The sequence below is a fragment of the Pseudoliparis swirei genome, chromosome 2, assembly GCF_029220125.1.
Source record: "Pseudoliparis swirei isolate HS2019 ecotype Mariana Trench chromosome 2, NWPU_hadal_v1, whole genome shotgun sequence".
Classification (NCBI taxonomy): domain Eukaryota; kingdom Metazoa; phylum Chordata; class Actinopteri; order Perciformes; family Liparidae; genus Pseudoliparis; species Pseudoliparis swirei.
Window position 1 is genome coordinate 6,197,538 of NC_079389.1, and position 13,490 is coordinate 6,211,027.

Consider the following 13,490-nt stretch of genomic DNA (forward strand, 5'->3'; position numbering starts at 1 on the left):
CAGCATCTATCTATATTTAGATAGATGGATGGATGTATCAATAAATCTCCCTGGTTGTTTTACATAGTTTTTATTTAGTTTAACTTGATTTTTATTATTTTTGTATTTAGTTTTAGTTGATTATTATTATTTGTAGTTTTTATTTAGTTTTACTTGATTATTATTATGATTTGTAGTTATTATTTAATTTTCGTTGATTATTATTATTTTCAGTTTTTATATAGTTTTACTTGATTATTATTATTATTTATAATTTTTATTTTGGTTAACTTTATTATTATTATTTTTAGTTTTTTAGTTTTACTTGATTATTATTATTATTTTTTGTTTATATTAAGTTTTACTTTATTATTATTATTCATATATTATTATTTTGGTTGACTTGATTATTATTATTATTTTGTTTTTGTTTTTTGTTTTACTTGATTTTAGCAGTTATTTAAAGATATTTGATTGTCTTGTGTAATGTGATGTAAATGTCTAGTCCAGGATACATATTTATTATTCGAAATCCAAAAACCCATTCCATGCTTATTTACACTGTCCAAAAATCTTTTTTTTGTCAAACACTTTGTATTATAAATAATTATATTGTTTATTTGTAAGAAGTTATTTTACAGCATTTTTTTGTCTTGAAGAAAAAAAACTGAAAAATCAACATTTGCTAGGACCTCTTTTACTCATCATCATCGTCGTCGTCGTCGTCGTCATCATCATCGTCATCATCATCCTCGTTATCGTCATCATCTTCATCGTCGTCATCATCGTCGTCATCGTCGTCATCATCATCCTCGTCATCATCATCCTCGTCATCTTCCTCATCATCATCATCATCCTCAGTGTTGACTTTGCCAGAGAGCACGTCCTCTATCCAGTCCTCCAGCTCCTGTGCGCTGGGCAGATCCTCCTCGTCCTCCATCTCCATCCACACGCTGTCGGCCTGCTCACAGACACAGAGGTCAAACTCACTGCGACAGCCACGCCTCGTCAGGTCGTCAGGTGACTCACATCGGTAACGTTGACAACTCCGATCTGTGGTCGGAACAGGTCCACCTTGAAGGTCTTCTCCCAGTAGGGGATCAGCTGAAGGCGACAAGAAGAGGATCACATCAGACCTGCAGCGTGACAGCGATGTTTTTTTGCCAGCTCACCAGGGGAAAATCATCGGGGTCGATCCAGATGATGCTCAGATCGAGTAGGTGGGTGTTGTCTCTCGCAACTTCCTTCAAGATTTCCAAGAACTCAAAACCATCTGGAGGAACATCAATACAGATTCAGTCAATATTGACTTGGAGAGAGAAAAAACTATTTAAAGACACAATTTGACATTTAGACACCGCGTGTATATTAGAAATAAAACCTGCAGCCAGTGAGCTTAGCTTAGCATAAATACTGGAAACCAGTCTATACCAGCACCCCTAAAGCTCTCTGATACACACTTTACATCTTGTTTGTTTTATCTGTTAAAAGAAGAAGAAGCATAAACCCAACACATGAATTGTGATTTTAAATCCTCAGCTCGCCACAGTGACTTCATGAAGTCTTTCCCACTGTTTCCATTTATTATATATACTCATTTTAAAATATTTTATTGCTTTCAATCTATTTTATAAATGATTTTGTCTTAAGGAAATGGTACTTTAGAGAACCCTGGTTTGTAAGGTTCTTTGTGGAACCATAAATGGTGCCTTAAAGAAACATTTGTAAGGTTCTTTGAGACACCTTTATATGTGATTTAAAGAACTTTTTAAGGAAATGGTTCTTTGTGGAACTATAAATGGTTCTTCTATGGCGTCACTCTAAAGAACCATTTTCGGTTTCCTTAATTTCTCCTGTCAGTAGGCTGTAAGCAGGTGAAATGCCCTTACCAGGGTCTTCCTTCTCGGCAAAGGCCACAATGTGGACGCCCTCGATGTCATCCTCCTGAGGAGAACAAGACAAACAGAAGTCATTCTTGGCTTGTTCTTGTAAACAAAATTCAAAGCCTTTTATTTTTATCTTCAGCCGGACAGACATCACTCACCCAGGTCTCAAACATGTCTTCTGCACGCAGCTTTCTCAGAGTCGGTCTGATGGCACAGAAAACACACTGAATGTTAAATGTGCTCATACAAACGACACAAGTTGTTTACATAAATACCCAGTCGTCTGAACATTTGAATCAATGTCGCTTACCGTCTGTGTTCAGTTATGAATTTCACCAGATGCTCTTCCGAGTGAGGCTTGCCCGGGATGGTGACGGGCTCCTCCATGAAGGGCTCATAGAAATCCACCTCATTCAACTTTAGGGTCACCTCCTTGGCCACCTGAGGCAGCACACACAGATCCCTCAAGACTAATAAAGCCTCCATTTATTGTGCTTGTTTGTCATGTCACTTACAGATTTTTCAAATGTGGCAAAGAACTTGATGTAGGGCTGAAACTGCTCTGCAGCTTCTTTAAATGCGTCATAGTCTGTGGATGGAAGAGGACAGGGAGAGGAGTTATTTAGAGTAAAATGTGTTATTTGATGGTGTTATGAGGATTTGCCCGTCACACGTCTGCGTGTGCTTTCTTTGGCTGCTGGACACATGACAAAAGCACATATCTGAACATTGACCGGTCAGGAGGGATGTGGCTGCAGCTCATCACTGCAAGTAAAATATGCTTTTGACTCTGCCACAGTGATAGGGAAGCAGGCAGCTGTGTGTGTGTGCAACAGTGGTAAAAATGGATGTGTAAATCCGTGGAGATAAAGGGGTTAAAATGCACTCATGAGCCACAAAGAGTGCATCTCAAACCCAGCGAATGAGAGCTGTGTTCAGAAATACGTTTTAAAAAACATACAGTACCGGTCAAAAGTTTTAGAACACCCCCATTTTCAAAGTTTTTATTTAAATTGAAGCAGTTCAAGTCCAGCAAATAACCTGCAATGGTATAAAGATGAGCGGCAAACAAAAAAGAATGCACTTTTCAGAGTTATATGAAAATGGCCTTTTCCAGGGGACAAGTAAGAGCAACCGATAAGTGCGACACATATGTGGAAACTCCTGCAACGGTGTTGGGAAGAACTTCATGAACAATATTTGATTTCCATTGTGTGTGTTCGGCTGTTATATCTGCAACAGGTGGTCAAACATGTAGATTACATTTTGTTCAACAAAGCGATCCCATGATTTATTTTGTTATATCCAAGTGTTTATTTGTTCTATGCTTTAATTCCAGAGTACGTTGAGAAATGTAAATGTGTACATTTCAAGAAAAACTGGAGAAATTGAGGTGTTCTAAAACTTTTTAAGTGTACATTATAAACATGTCAATCACACACTCACGCTCAGAGTCCTCGCTCTTGAAGAAACCAATGACCCGGATGTCTTCCTCCATCCTATCGAAGGCTCTCAGCTCCAGAGCGTTATCTATCACCTCCACCGGCTCCTCCAGCAGCTACACACACACACACACACACACACACACACAGAGAATCAGAATCATGTATTACCTATGTGTGTTAGACACACAAATAATTTGACTTGGCGGCTGGTGTGAACTCATTAGACAGACAAACAAAACAACAACCATCAAAAACAATCAACAGTCAACATATAAGATAAAATAAATCAAATAAATCTGTTCATGAGGGTCAGTGGGGGTCAGTGGGGGACCCGGGCTCTGTTCATGAGGGTCAGTGGGGGACCGGGGCTCTGTTCATGAGGGTCAGTGAGGGTCAGTGGGGGACCAGGGCTCTGTTCATGAGGGTCAGTGGGGGACCCGGGCTCTGTTCATGAGGGTCAGTGGGGGACCCGGGCTCTGTTCATGAGGGTCAGTGGGGGACCCGGGCTCTGTTCATGAGGGTCAGTGGGGGACCAGGGCTCTGTTCATGAGGGTCAGTGAGGGTCAGTGGGGGACCCGGGCTCTGTTCATGAGGGTCAGTGAGGGTCAGTGAGGGTCAGTGGGGACCGGGCTCTGTTCATGAGGGTCAGTGGGGGACCAGGGCTCTGTTCATGAGGGTCAGTGAGGGTCAGTGGGGGACCCGGGCTCTGTTCATGAGGGTCAGTGAGGGTCAGTGAGGGTCAGTGGGGGACCGGGGCTCTGTTCATGAGGGTCAGTGGGGGACCTGAGCTCTGTTCATGAGGGCCAGTGGGGGACCCGGTCTGGTGTTGATTGGTGCTCGCAGCTCAGAATCAGAATCTACTCACGTCCAACAGAAACTCCACCAGAGTGTTTGCCGAGAGCAAACCGTCGAACTCGATGACCCGATCGGCCTTGAACACATACATGCTGCCCTCCTCCTCCAGGCCTGCGGTTGAAGGATATTACATATCAATACATTTATAAACTGCTCCAATGGTTATTGGTTGCCAATAAATCTGGGATGAAGGCAAATCGTCTCTCAGGACTTTCAAATGTCAATCAGATAGAAGTGAAGCATCCATTTATTTACCCACCCAGCTTCTTTGCTACTTTTGCATCTTTGTGGGAGTCCACCATTCCAAACCCGATGTCTTTCTCCTCCACCACCTGAGCTACAAGCTGCAGCCAGCAGAGAGAGAGAGAGAGAGAGAGAGAGAGAGAGAGCATTGAGGAATAAACACATATATGTAATGTAAGGAAACAAGACAAACCACACATTTGGAGTTTTAGAACAAAATCCAACTTTATAATAATAATAATAATAATAATAATATTTTTAATTTTCATAGGGCTTTTCTAGACATTCAAAGACGCTTAAAGAGTTTAGTTTAAATATTCTTGGACGTGGATTTTGAGAATAAAAAGAATGTATCGGAGTCAGACTGCCGTGTTCGTGTCAGGTCAAAAGTTGGTGTGACAGACGTCCATACGCTGCCAAGAGGCCACGGAGACACAATTACATAATCTTTTGAAGCTGTTTGAATCTAAATATAGCCAACGCTACAGTAATAGTTCTGGCAATTGTTCTGTGAAGTCCTGTAAGTTATGGGAGGATCTCCTGCCGGAAATTATCTTTATAATAGAGCAGGCCTATTTAAAGTTTGATTTTCATGTATGTTGGGTCTTTGCTGCACGGGGAAAAGCTCTGGTCGCATAACGGAGAGTGTTGACCACGAGAGCCATTCAGCATATAGCACAAAAACTACCATGGAGGCCACGAGTCTAACCAGTGTTAGGCTCTTCCACTGACAGTCGGTGGTGGTAACGTGCAAACAAGCATATAACAATAAACCAACAATGGCAGTGAAGTAAGCAAACATGGATGTAAACAATGCCACCTTTAGTGTGTTTAACCCTTGTGTTGCCTTCGGGTCATTTTGACCCGATTCAATATTTAACCCTCCTGTCGCCTTCGGGTCAATTTGACCCGATTCAATGTATAATGTCGGTGTTCTTTCGGGAGTCAACAAACAAACATAAAGTACCTCACACTTAAACTTGGAAAACAATATTAATTCTAATAATTTTCTGGAGATTTTAATAGCTGGGGTCATATTGACCTCAAGGGTAAAATATGTTAGTAAATATAAAGGTAACAGGAGGGTTAAACATTGAATCGGGTCATATTGACCCGAAGGCGACAGGAGGGTGAAACATTGAATCGGGTCAAATTGACCCGAAGGCAACACAAGGGTTAAGAAAACTCCCCTTTAAAGGAACATTGTGGAGCCCTTAGGGGGATCTATTGGCAGAAATAGAATAGAATATTATTGCACTTTTTTTTCTTTTTAATCACCACAAATAAGAATTGTTGTGTTTTCACGACTTTATGAATGAGCAGTATATACAAACAGAACAGATGGAGACGAGAGGAATCGTGTTTTTACAGAAGCAAACCTTCTGTGAGTAGATATTTGATAGAAATGAGCAAATATGCTAATGTCAACTTTAACTCTAACAGAAGTGAATGACTGTATGGTAACATGGCCCCACCTGTGCTGTCAGATAAGCAAAGCTAATATCAGGACTGCGCTCAGGTCACCCTCAGGAGACCAGAGCGCAACTAACCCTCAGCCATGTGTAACACGAGACAGGACACCGTGCTCACTGCTTCCTCGTGTGTGTGGGATTCAAACAAAGAGATTGGATTTAACGATCCTTTTTTACAGAAGAAATCCCAAGTTTACTTTTGCTTTCACTCCCAAATCAACACCAATAGGACCCAAAGAGGACGAGAGTCGTGTCCTTCTGCCAACCGGGGGGAAACCCCGGGGAGAATTAGAGCGGTATAATTAATAAAGAGATAAACAAACACATTGAATGAAAGCAACAGAGGTTCATTAAAGTGACAGCCCTGCATCTCACTGGACTAGTGTGCACCCGTGGAGTGTGTGCTCTACTCGTTGACCTTGAAACACACACATTAAGATGGAGTTCTACATCTCACTAGTTGACTGTGATTATTTGGGCAGTGCACTCTAAATATGTGATATGATCCTTTGCCGCATATCACAAAAAAAACACATTCTTTCCATTATCTTTTTAGTCTTTTTCACTGCTCTTCTCCCTGGGCCTTGTTCCTTATTAACCGAGGCCCCGCCCCTCTTCCGTAACTACTTTCTTCTCCTCTTCTTTTACGTTACCTCCAGCACCAACTCGGTCATCTTGTGTTGTTTCTGCAGCTCCTTGCTGTCCGATACGGGCCCGTGGTAGAACATGCACACCATGCTGTGCTTCTTCAAGGCGCTCTTATAGTTCTTGTCATTGATGTCGAGAACGCGGTCTTTCCCGTCGTAATGTGGGAACTCGAGGCCCTTTGTTGCCGGGGCCAACGGCACAAGGCTCAGGCAAGGCAGCAGGAACAAGCAAAGGGAGAGCATGGTCCGCAAGCAACCACCACACACCCCAGAAAGTCCGCCGGAGTTTGGTTTGAGAGTCACAGTCGGAAAAGGTCACCCACGCCCAGCGGATAGGGGAATGTAGGAAACGCTACAGCGAGTGTCGGAGGTCAAAGTTGGTCCGTCGATCGCAGTTTTCAAGCATCCCGAGCTGTGCAGACAAATCCAAGTTCTACAAGCATCTTCAGGACCGAGCAGCTGCTCCTTCACGCCTTCTTTATGCAGACACAAAGTCCAAAGAGGAGTCCAGCGGGGCCTGTGAGGTGCCGGGGGGCTGGATACTATACATAGCTGTGCTCTTCTACGACTACGTGTGCGTGGACAGGACCATTTTTAGGAGACCAGTTGTTTGAAGGCTAAAAATAAAGCTGAAAGAGAGATGGGGGGGGGTAGTGAGTACAGTTCTTGCTTCCGCAGTGATGCCGACGATGTGGGAGGAGAGAGTTGAGCCCCAGAGATTTGGGGGGGGGGTTCAGTTATTTAATTCCGTGAGAACCTGTTTAGAGATGAAAAAAGTTGGTGTATTTTGAGCAACAGCTTATGAGACGATGTGCCAACAGGTGCGCGAAGGACAACGCAAACTATCCGTGTGTAGCGGTTGCTGTGCAGATGTGTTCTCGTGAGTTTATCATGTGCAATGTGCAATCAGACCATAACTTGAACATATATTTAAATCTATATTTAACAGAATTGTAGTTTGATTCGTTGTTTTTGTTGTTGTCAGAATTCAATGCGCCATCTTGATGTTTCAACGGTTTTCCCCATGTTGCCCGTCACAAACCCACACATTGGTAGGCCTATAAGGCGTATATATGTCATCTTCACATTCACCATTATTACATTATTGCCAAAGCAGCAGCAGCTGCACCTCTATTTTTTTGCCTTCCTCCTTCCTCCTCTTCATCACGACCCTCGGATCCTCGTCTGCCCTCTGCAGGCGGGAACCAAGTGCCTGCTGAATTTGCTGCTGAAGTTTAGGATTCGTATTTCTCATCATATGAATAATGTACGTCATATGCATTGAATGTGTTATAACTCTGTGATGTTGTTCATTCTGGACACATACTATTATATTTCTGTCCATCCGGGGAGAGGGGTCCTCCTCTGTTGCTCTCCCGAAGCTTTCTTTTCTTTGTTTCTCCCCTGTAAGAGCCATTTTGTTTGTTTTTATTTTGTTGGAACTCCCACCACTAGGGGGCGCAGGCCCACTGCCATTAAGACAGAAGCCGATATAATCAGGAGGAACACGTGGGCCAAGTGTTGCTAATTGTGCACGAGCGCACAGATTTGTTAACAGGTGACAATGTGTTTTGATTTTTTGGGGAATAAACACACGGGTTTGGACAAGAAACATATATTTGGGTTTCTGTTGAATAAATAAATAATAATAAATAACCTTTTCCATTACAAACCGGACATTGCATCTGTTATTGCACGGGTCAAAACTAAACCTCCATGCAACCACAGTAACCTAGGCAACAGGGTCACTACGTCCCCGTTAAAAGGGTTTTTGGGGGGAGTTTATCCTCTGCTGATGTGAGTTCCCGGGACAGAAGATGTCTTATGTGTACAACATTGTAATACCCTCTGAGGCACATTATTCATTTGGGATTTTAGGGCATTAAAAAATGTAATGAATTTAATTATGCAGTGACTCTCAAACCGTTGAGCATGTATTTTCCACAGTTACCAGGGAATATGTGTAAGAAATTTGGAGCAGCTCAACTTTAAAAAATAAATAATACAATATCATTTTAAAAGGATAAAAACTCACATACATACGATTAATTGGTGTCAGACTGATCTTTCGTATATTTATTGTTATTAGCCCTTTTTTCACAGCAGACATGCCTTATAAAAGCAGTATTAGAACCAGTGATTTCACAAACAACACTAACAATGGCGCACATCTATTCAAGAGTCCCAGGAAGTCGTGACAGTGTGACAGCGAAATTTCACATGAATCGTTTCAGGTTGACCACGATGAACATATTGGAACAACACATGTATTCACTTCATCCACAGTGTTAAATAACATTCTCTTTAAATTGAAATTCAATCAACACGTGTGTCAATGGAATGACTGAACGCAGCTTAACCACGAGTGAGATGAACAATATCTAGGAAACCATATTATCCTGATTACACATGGTAAATAGCATTAGCAGAACTCACTGGAAAAGAAGGGATATATAGGGAAAAGACCACTTTATAATCATTGGTGATGACGATGATCTGCTGTGAGTTTAGCGTCTTTGCTTAGCGGGTGACAGCGTCGCCCTGTTGCACCTGAGCGGTCCAGTCCTCCTTGATGTATTGGTGGTAGGGGTCCTTAGAGTGCTCTCTCCTCTTGGATTTGACCGTGCTTACCAGCATGGCCACAATAATGAAGGCAAACATGCCGATCATCACTGCCAGATACCAGATGACGTTCCTGAAGTTCTCCTCAGCCAGAGTCTGGTCCAAAGTGTTGGCTGCAGCTGTCAAGTTACGCCTCCAGTTGTCCAGGTAGTGGCCTAAAGCTCTGGTCAGGGACCCCTCCAGGCGAAGGGTCATGTTGGACGAATCAGATGCACTCATCTAAAGGAGGGGAGGGATGGTTTTACACTCGTCTATTAACTAAATTCAGATGTTCTGCTTGTGCACTCAATTCAAGTATTAGAGAGGAAAATATATTTGAAGTACAACCTGATACTATGGGCAAACTAATAATGTACACATTTCACTGGAAACAGTCTTCAAGGAAGTGTCATGGCCTTTAGCGCATCGATTTGCAAAATGATCTCTAAAACATTATTAATTATGTTAATCACTTGATGATATGTTCTACATCACTAGACAGAGCTAACACAGGCTCATAGGACACTGTAATTCTAAAGCTTGGCAAAACTGAGAAGTAATTTAGTGACAGCAGACACATTTTTTCAAAGGAGGACCTTATTTACATGAAGTTTGATAAAGAACATCAGCTAATGTCCATAAATCAGTACTGTGATAGGAAATGTGATTCTTTAAAAGCAACATGCAAGGAATGGAGCTCTGAAAAAAGCCAAACTTATATTTAATTAAGTAATACAAACAAAACAGGAAACAGATTCAGCAGCCTAAAATCTTATTCTCATCTAAACTTAACAGAAATTAAACATATGGTATCTTTTCAGCTTTACTGTACCGACCTTCTGCCAGCTTTTCAAAGGCCGAATCGTGAAATAAGTCGCCTCGGAGTGAAAATGAAACAAAGCAAAGAGGCACTGACAGAGCACACGGCTGGTTACAGTAAGAAATAAAGTCTTCAGCTCACTGTAACACACCACTGCTCCTTCTTTGTTGACTTTTTTTTATCTTTTCTCCTTGGGGTTTTTGAGAGTGTGTGTGTGGGGTGGGGGAGATGACTTTGAACATGGTTGTGTTGAAAGTCATTATAACTGGACAAACACACACATGCATAAACATTCATATGCAGCATCCTCTCCAGAATAAGACGACTCCCGCATCGGTAGCCTACTCCCTCCTTTCAGCTGCGTGAGTTTAGTTGTTGATGAAATCTTATCAAAGTAGTTCTCAGGTAGAAGTTGTACTACTACTAGTCACAGTTCAGAGCGGCAGTGTCCCCTAACATTTAAAAAAATTCTCTGTTGCTTCTCTTAAATATTTCTATCCCTATCTGGACATCTTACATTATTTACCAGTAGCGGGCAACATGATCACCTTGACCTTAACATCAACCCCTTTATGTTTATCGTGCCAGACGTGTGTCCGCTTGGCCTTCTCAATCATTTACATCTTTAATTTCCTTATTTCCTTATTGCGCAGACCACTCTCAAGGCCACAGAGTGATTTATCATTAGTCTACTTGGATACTGAGTGTTGCCTGTTCCCTGTCGGGGCTATTGTTCTTCAAGGCTTCCCGAATCCAGTCTCAATCTCCGTTGTTCTGGGCTCTTTGACAAGACACACAGCTCACTCTCCATGACAACTCCCATGATATCTTCTCCCCCAATAGATGATTCCCCCCAGAGTCTAACCCTAACCTGTTCTCATTTTCTCTAAAATAAATATGTATATTTTAACTTTTTTTCAATAATATATCGTACTTTCCGGGGGTCAGGAAATTTAACTGTGAAGATGCATCAGAGGAGTAAGTCGTGAAGACAGCACAGATTATGATTCAGATCAAAAGACAACCATTTGAAAAGTTGAAACTGTTTCTTTATTATTTTTCTTTCTTTTATATTAATTTTCTGATTTATTTTCTGACAATAATTTAGGATAGGAATATATAAGCATTTTTGCTTCTACCTATACCTTTTCAGTCTTTCTGTTTTATATATTATATAGAATAATATTGTATTGTATTGCAATGATTGACTGAATAAAATATACACAACAAAAAATACACAACAAACTGTTTCAAAACAAATGTCACTCAAACTTTTTTTGTTATTGCCCAAATAATCCATACAATGCCATTGTTTTACTCAATAAGGCCTATAAGTTAAAAATGAGTAATGTTCACAAAGATATTAGGTTGATAAAACGCAACCATGAGGTGATAATCTATAATTTTGTATTTAGAAACATTCATAAAGTGGGGGGGGGGGGGGGGAGATGACTTTGAACATGGTTGTGTTGAAAGTCATTATAACTAGACAAACACACACATAAACATTCATATGCACATTTCTCTTAAAATAGCAGCATCAAAAACAGGCCAAAAAAATGTAATAATCCAAGATTGACCCAACTGTTGTTATGGTGGCTGCCGAGTGTTTATTCGCCTGCAGTTCCTCATCTGCCCACACGGTGGAAGCACCCGCCAAGGGGACATCGACTCCTTTCACTGTTTCTCTCCCCAGATGGCGATAACATGCAACACACGTGAGAGACTCGTGTTCACATGCGACGTCTTTCCTCTGAGGAAAGGAAGGAATTTAATCTGGAGTTAAAAACGCAATAAAGTGTCCTTCACAAAGCAGCACACTGACGTCATAGAGGGATGCATTGTCTTGCTCAAGGACACACTCCCGGGTGTTTTCTGTTGGCTGACAAGAATACTTGAAACTGTGTGCCCCCCCCCCCGCCGCCGCTGGGTCACACATCACGTGTTTCGCCATGCAGCGCCAGTGGGTGGACGCCCTGCTGACTGGCAGCTCTGAGCAGTGAAGGAACAGAATAGAGAGCAACATAGACTAATGCAAAATATCCTAGATCCTTTCCCCAAGCACCCTTAGTGACCCGAAGACGAGGACACAGTGTGAACACACTTCAGTTCTCTACAGCTCTCCTGTACAACAGGAACAGTCGTTGTGCTCGATGGAAAACATCTGAGCTTTAATAAGTTCATCATTTGCATTCAGCTGCATCTGCTACTTCTTAAGTGCTTTTATGTGACTGCCAAGACGTGCCTCCTGCCTGTAGGCCTACTGTGTGTGTGTGTGTGTGTGTGTGTGTGTGTGTCCTCCTGGCTCCTTGATTGGACCAACCTCACCTGCTTAAGCAACCAAGCTGCCTTCAATTAACTAATCACCCCCTGCTGTTTTATCTCCCCTGGTTCCTCCTCGTAGTCTCAGCTGACCTGGTAGTGGCGGCTCTCATGGAAGATAAACAAACTAATGGTGTTTGCTTCTCGGCCTGTCTATCTAGTTCTTTCTAGTGATTACTAGTTCTCACAGTCATCCGTCCTCTGCCTGCCATTCCCCGACAGTAAACAGTAAACAACACCACGCATTGTAACATTTTATAAGTTAACCTGCATGCTTAGCCATGCACACGCAGTTTTTTTACATCACTGAGTGTTACTTTTTTGTTGTTTGTTTTTTACACTTCAACAGATCATTATGAATATAAATTTGCTGCAGACTGATCTGGGTCTCCGGGAAACGGTTCTCTTTAAGTGTTTTTAAAAATAGATTTAAATAGTTGGAGGTAGTTTCATCTGGTTGTAAATGTTTTCTTTGACTTGAGGTGTGATGACTTGAGTCTTAGTTTTTTTATATTGTCTGTCATTGTTGTATGTCTGAAACTATGTGTAATGTGCTACTGCTGCTGTCTCGGCCAGGACTCTCTTGTAAAGGAGATTTTGAATCTAAATGAGGCATTTCCTGGTTAAATTATTTAAAAATAAAATAAAGAAATAAAGAAGCTTCTACTTTTACACTGATGGATTTACTTTATTTTAATTATGCAGAAGCCTGAAGCGATACAACCGCGATAACAATCATATGTAATCTATACAGAATGAATTAAATCACACTAAACTCTGTCACTTGATTATTATGTACATGCTGTTCTACAAAAAAACTCCTTTTGATTCTAAAGAAAAAAGGCAAACATGTCCAAAATAGGCAGCAGCATCCCCTCCAGAAGAAGACGACTCCCCCATCGGTAGCCTACTCCCTCCTTTCAGCTGCGTGAGTTTAGTTGTTGATGAAATCTTATCAAAGTAGTTCTCAGGTAGAAGTTGTACTACTACTAGTCACAGTTCAGAGCGGCAGTGTCCCCTAACATTAAAAAATTTCTCTGTTGCTTCTCTTAAATATTTCTATCCCTATCTGGACATCTTACATTATTTACCAGTGGGCAACATGATCACCTTGACCTTAACATCAACCCCTTTATGTTTATCGTGCCAGACGTCTGTGTCCGCTTGGCCTTCTCAATCATTTACATCTTTAATTTCCTTATTTCCTTATTGCGCAGACC

At 41.6% G+C, this 13,490-nt stretch overlaps 2 protein-coding genes across 2 annotated transcripts; both read right to left on the bottom strand.

Moving 5' to 3' along the window:
- Positions 1-570: 570 nt before the first annotated feature.
- Positions 571-7,090, bottom strand: casq2 (calsequestrin 2). Its single transcript, XM_056430487.1, has 11 exons — positions 6,534-7,090; positions 4,425-4,509; positions 4,176-4,276; positions 3,312-3,423; positions 2,381-2,454; positions 2,176-2,306; positions 2,024-2,069; positions 1,869-1,923; positions 1,152-1,252; positions 1,009-1,083; positions 571-940 (listed from the first exon to the last, which is right to left on the bottom strand). Exons 1-11 carry the CDS (start codon positions 6,768-6,770, stop codon positions 677-679), a joined length of 1,281 nt encoding a protein of 426 aa, XP_056286462.1. The 5' UTR covers positions 6,771-7,090; the 3' UTR covers positions 571-676.
- Positions 7,091-8,576: 1,486 nt separating this feature from the next.
- On the bottom strand, positions 8,577-10,092 carry LOC130206737 (potassium voltage-gated channel subfamily E member 2-like). Its single transcript, XM_056434829.1, has 2 exons — positions 9,965-10,092; positions 8,577-9,368 (listed from the first exon to the last, which is right to left on the bottom strand). Exon 2 carries the CDS (start codon positions 9,366-9,368, stop codon positions 9,048-9,050), a length of 321 nt encoding a protein of 106 aa, XP_056290804.1. The 5' UTR covers positions 9,965-10,092; the 3' UTR covers positions 8,577-9,047.
- Positions 10,093-13,490: the final 3,398 nt, after the last annotated feature.

Bases quoted from the DNA above. Each gene is read 5' to 3' on its own strand.
- casq2 (XM_056430487.1), bottom strand. From the start codon at position 6,770: ATGCTCTCCCTTTGCTTGTTCCTGCTGCCTTGCCTGAGCCTTGTGCCG. The intron at 2,307-2,380 runs GTAAGTGACATG...GTGCTGCCTCAG, and splicing joins TTGCCACATTTGAAAAATCT to GTGGCCAAGGAGGTGACCCT. The intron at 2,070-2,175 runs GTAAGCGACATT...CTGTGCCATCAG, and splicing joins TTCATAACTGAACACAGACG to ACCGACTCTGAGAAAGCTGC.
- LOC130206737 (XM_056434829.1), bottom strand. From the start codon at position 9,368: ATGAGTGCATCTGATTCGTCCAACATGACCCTTCGCCTGGAGGGGTCC.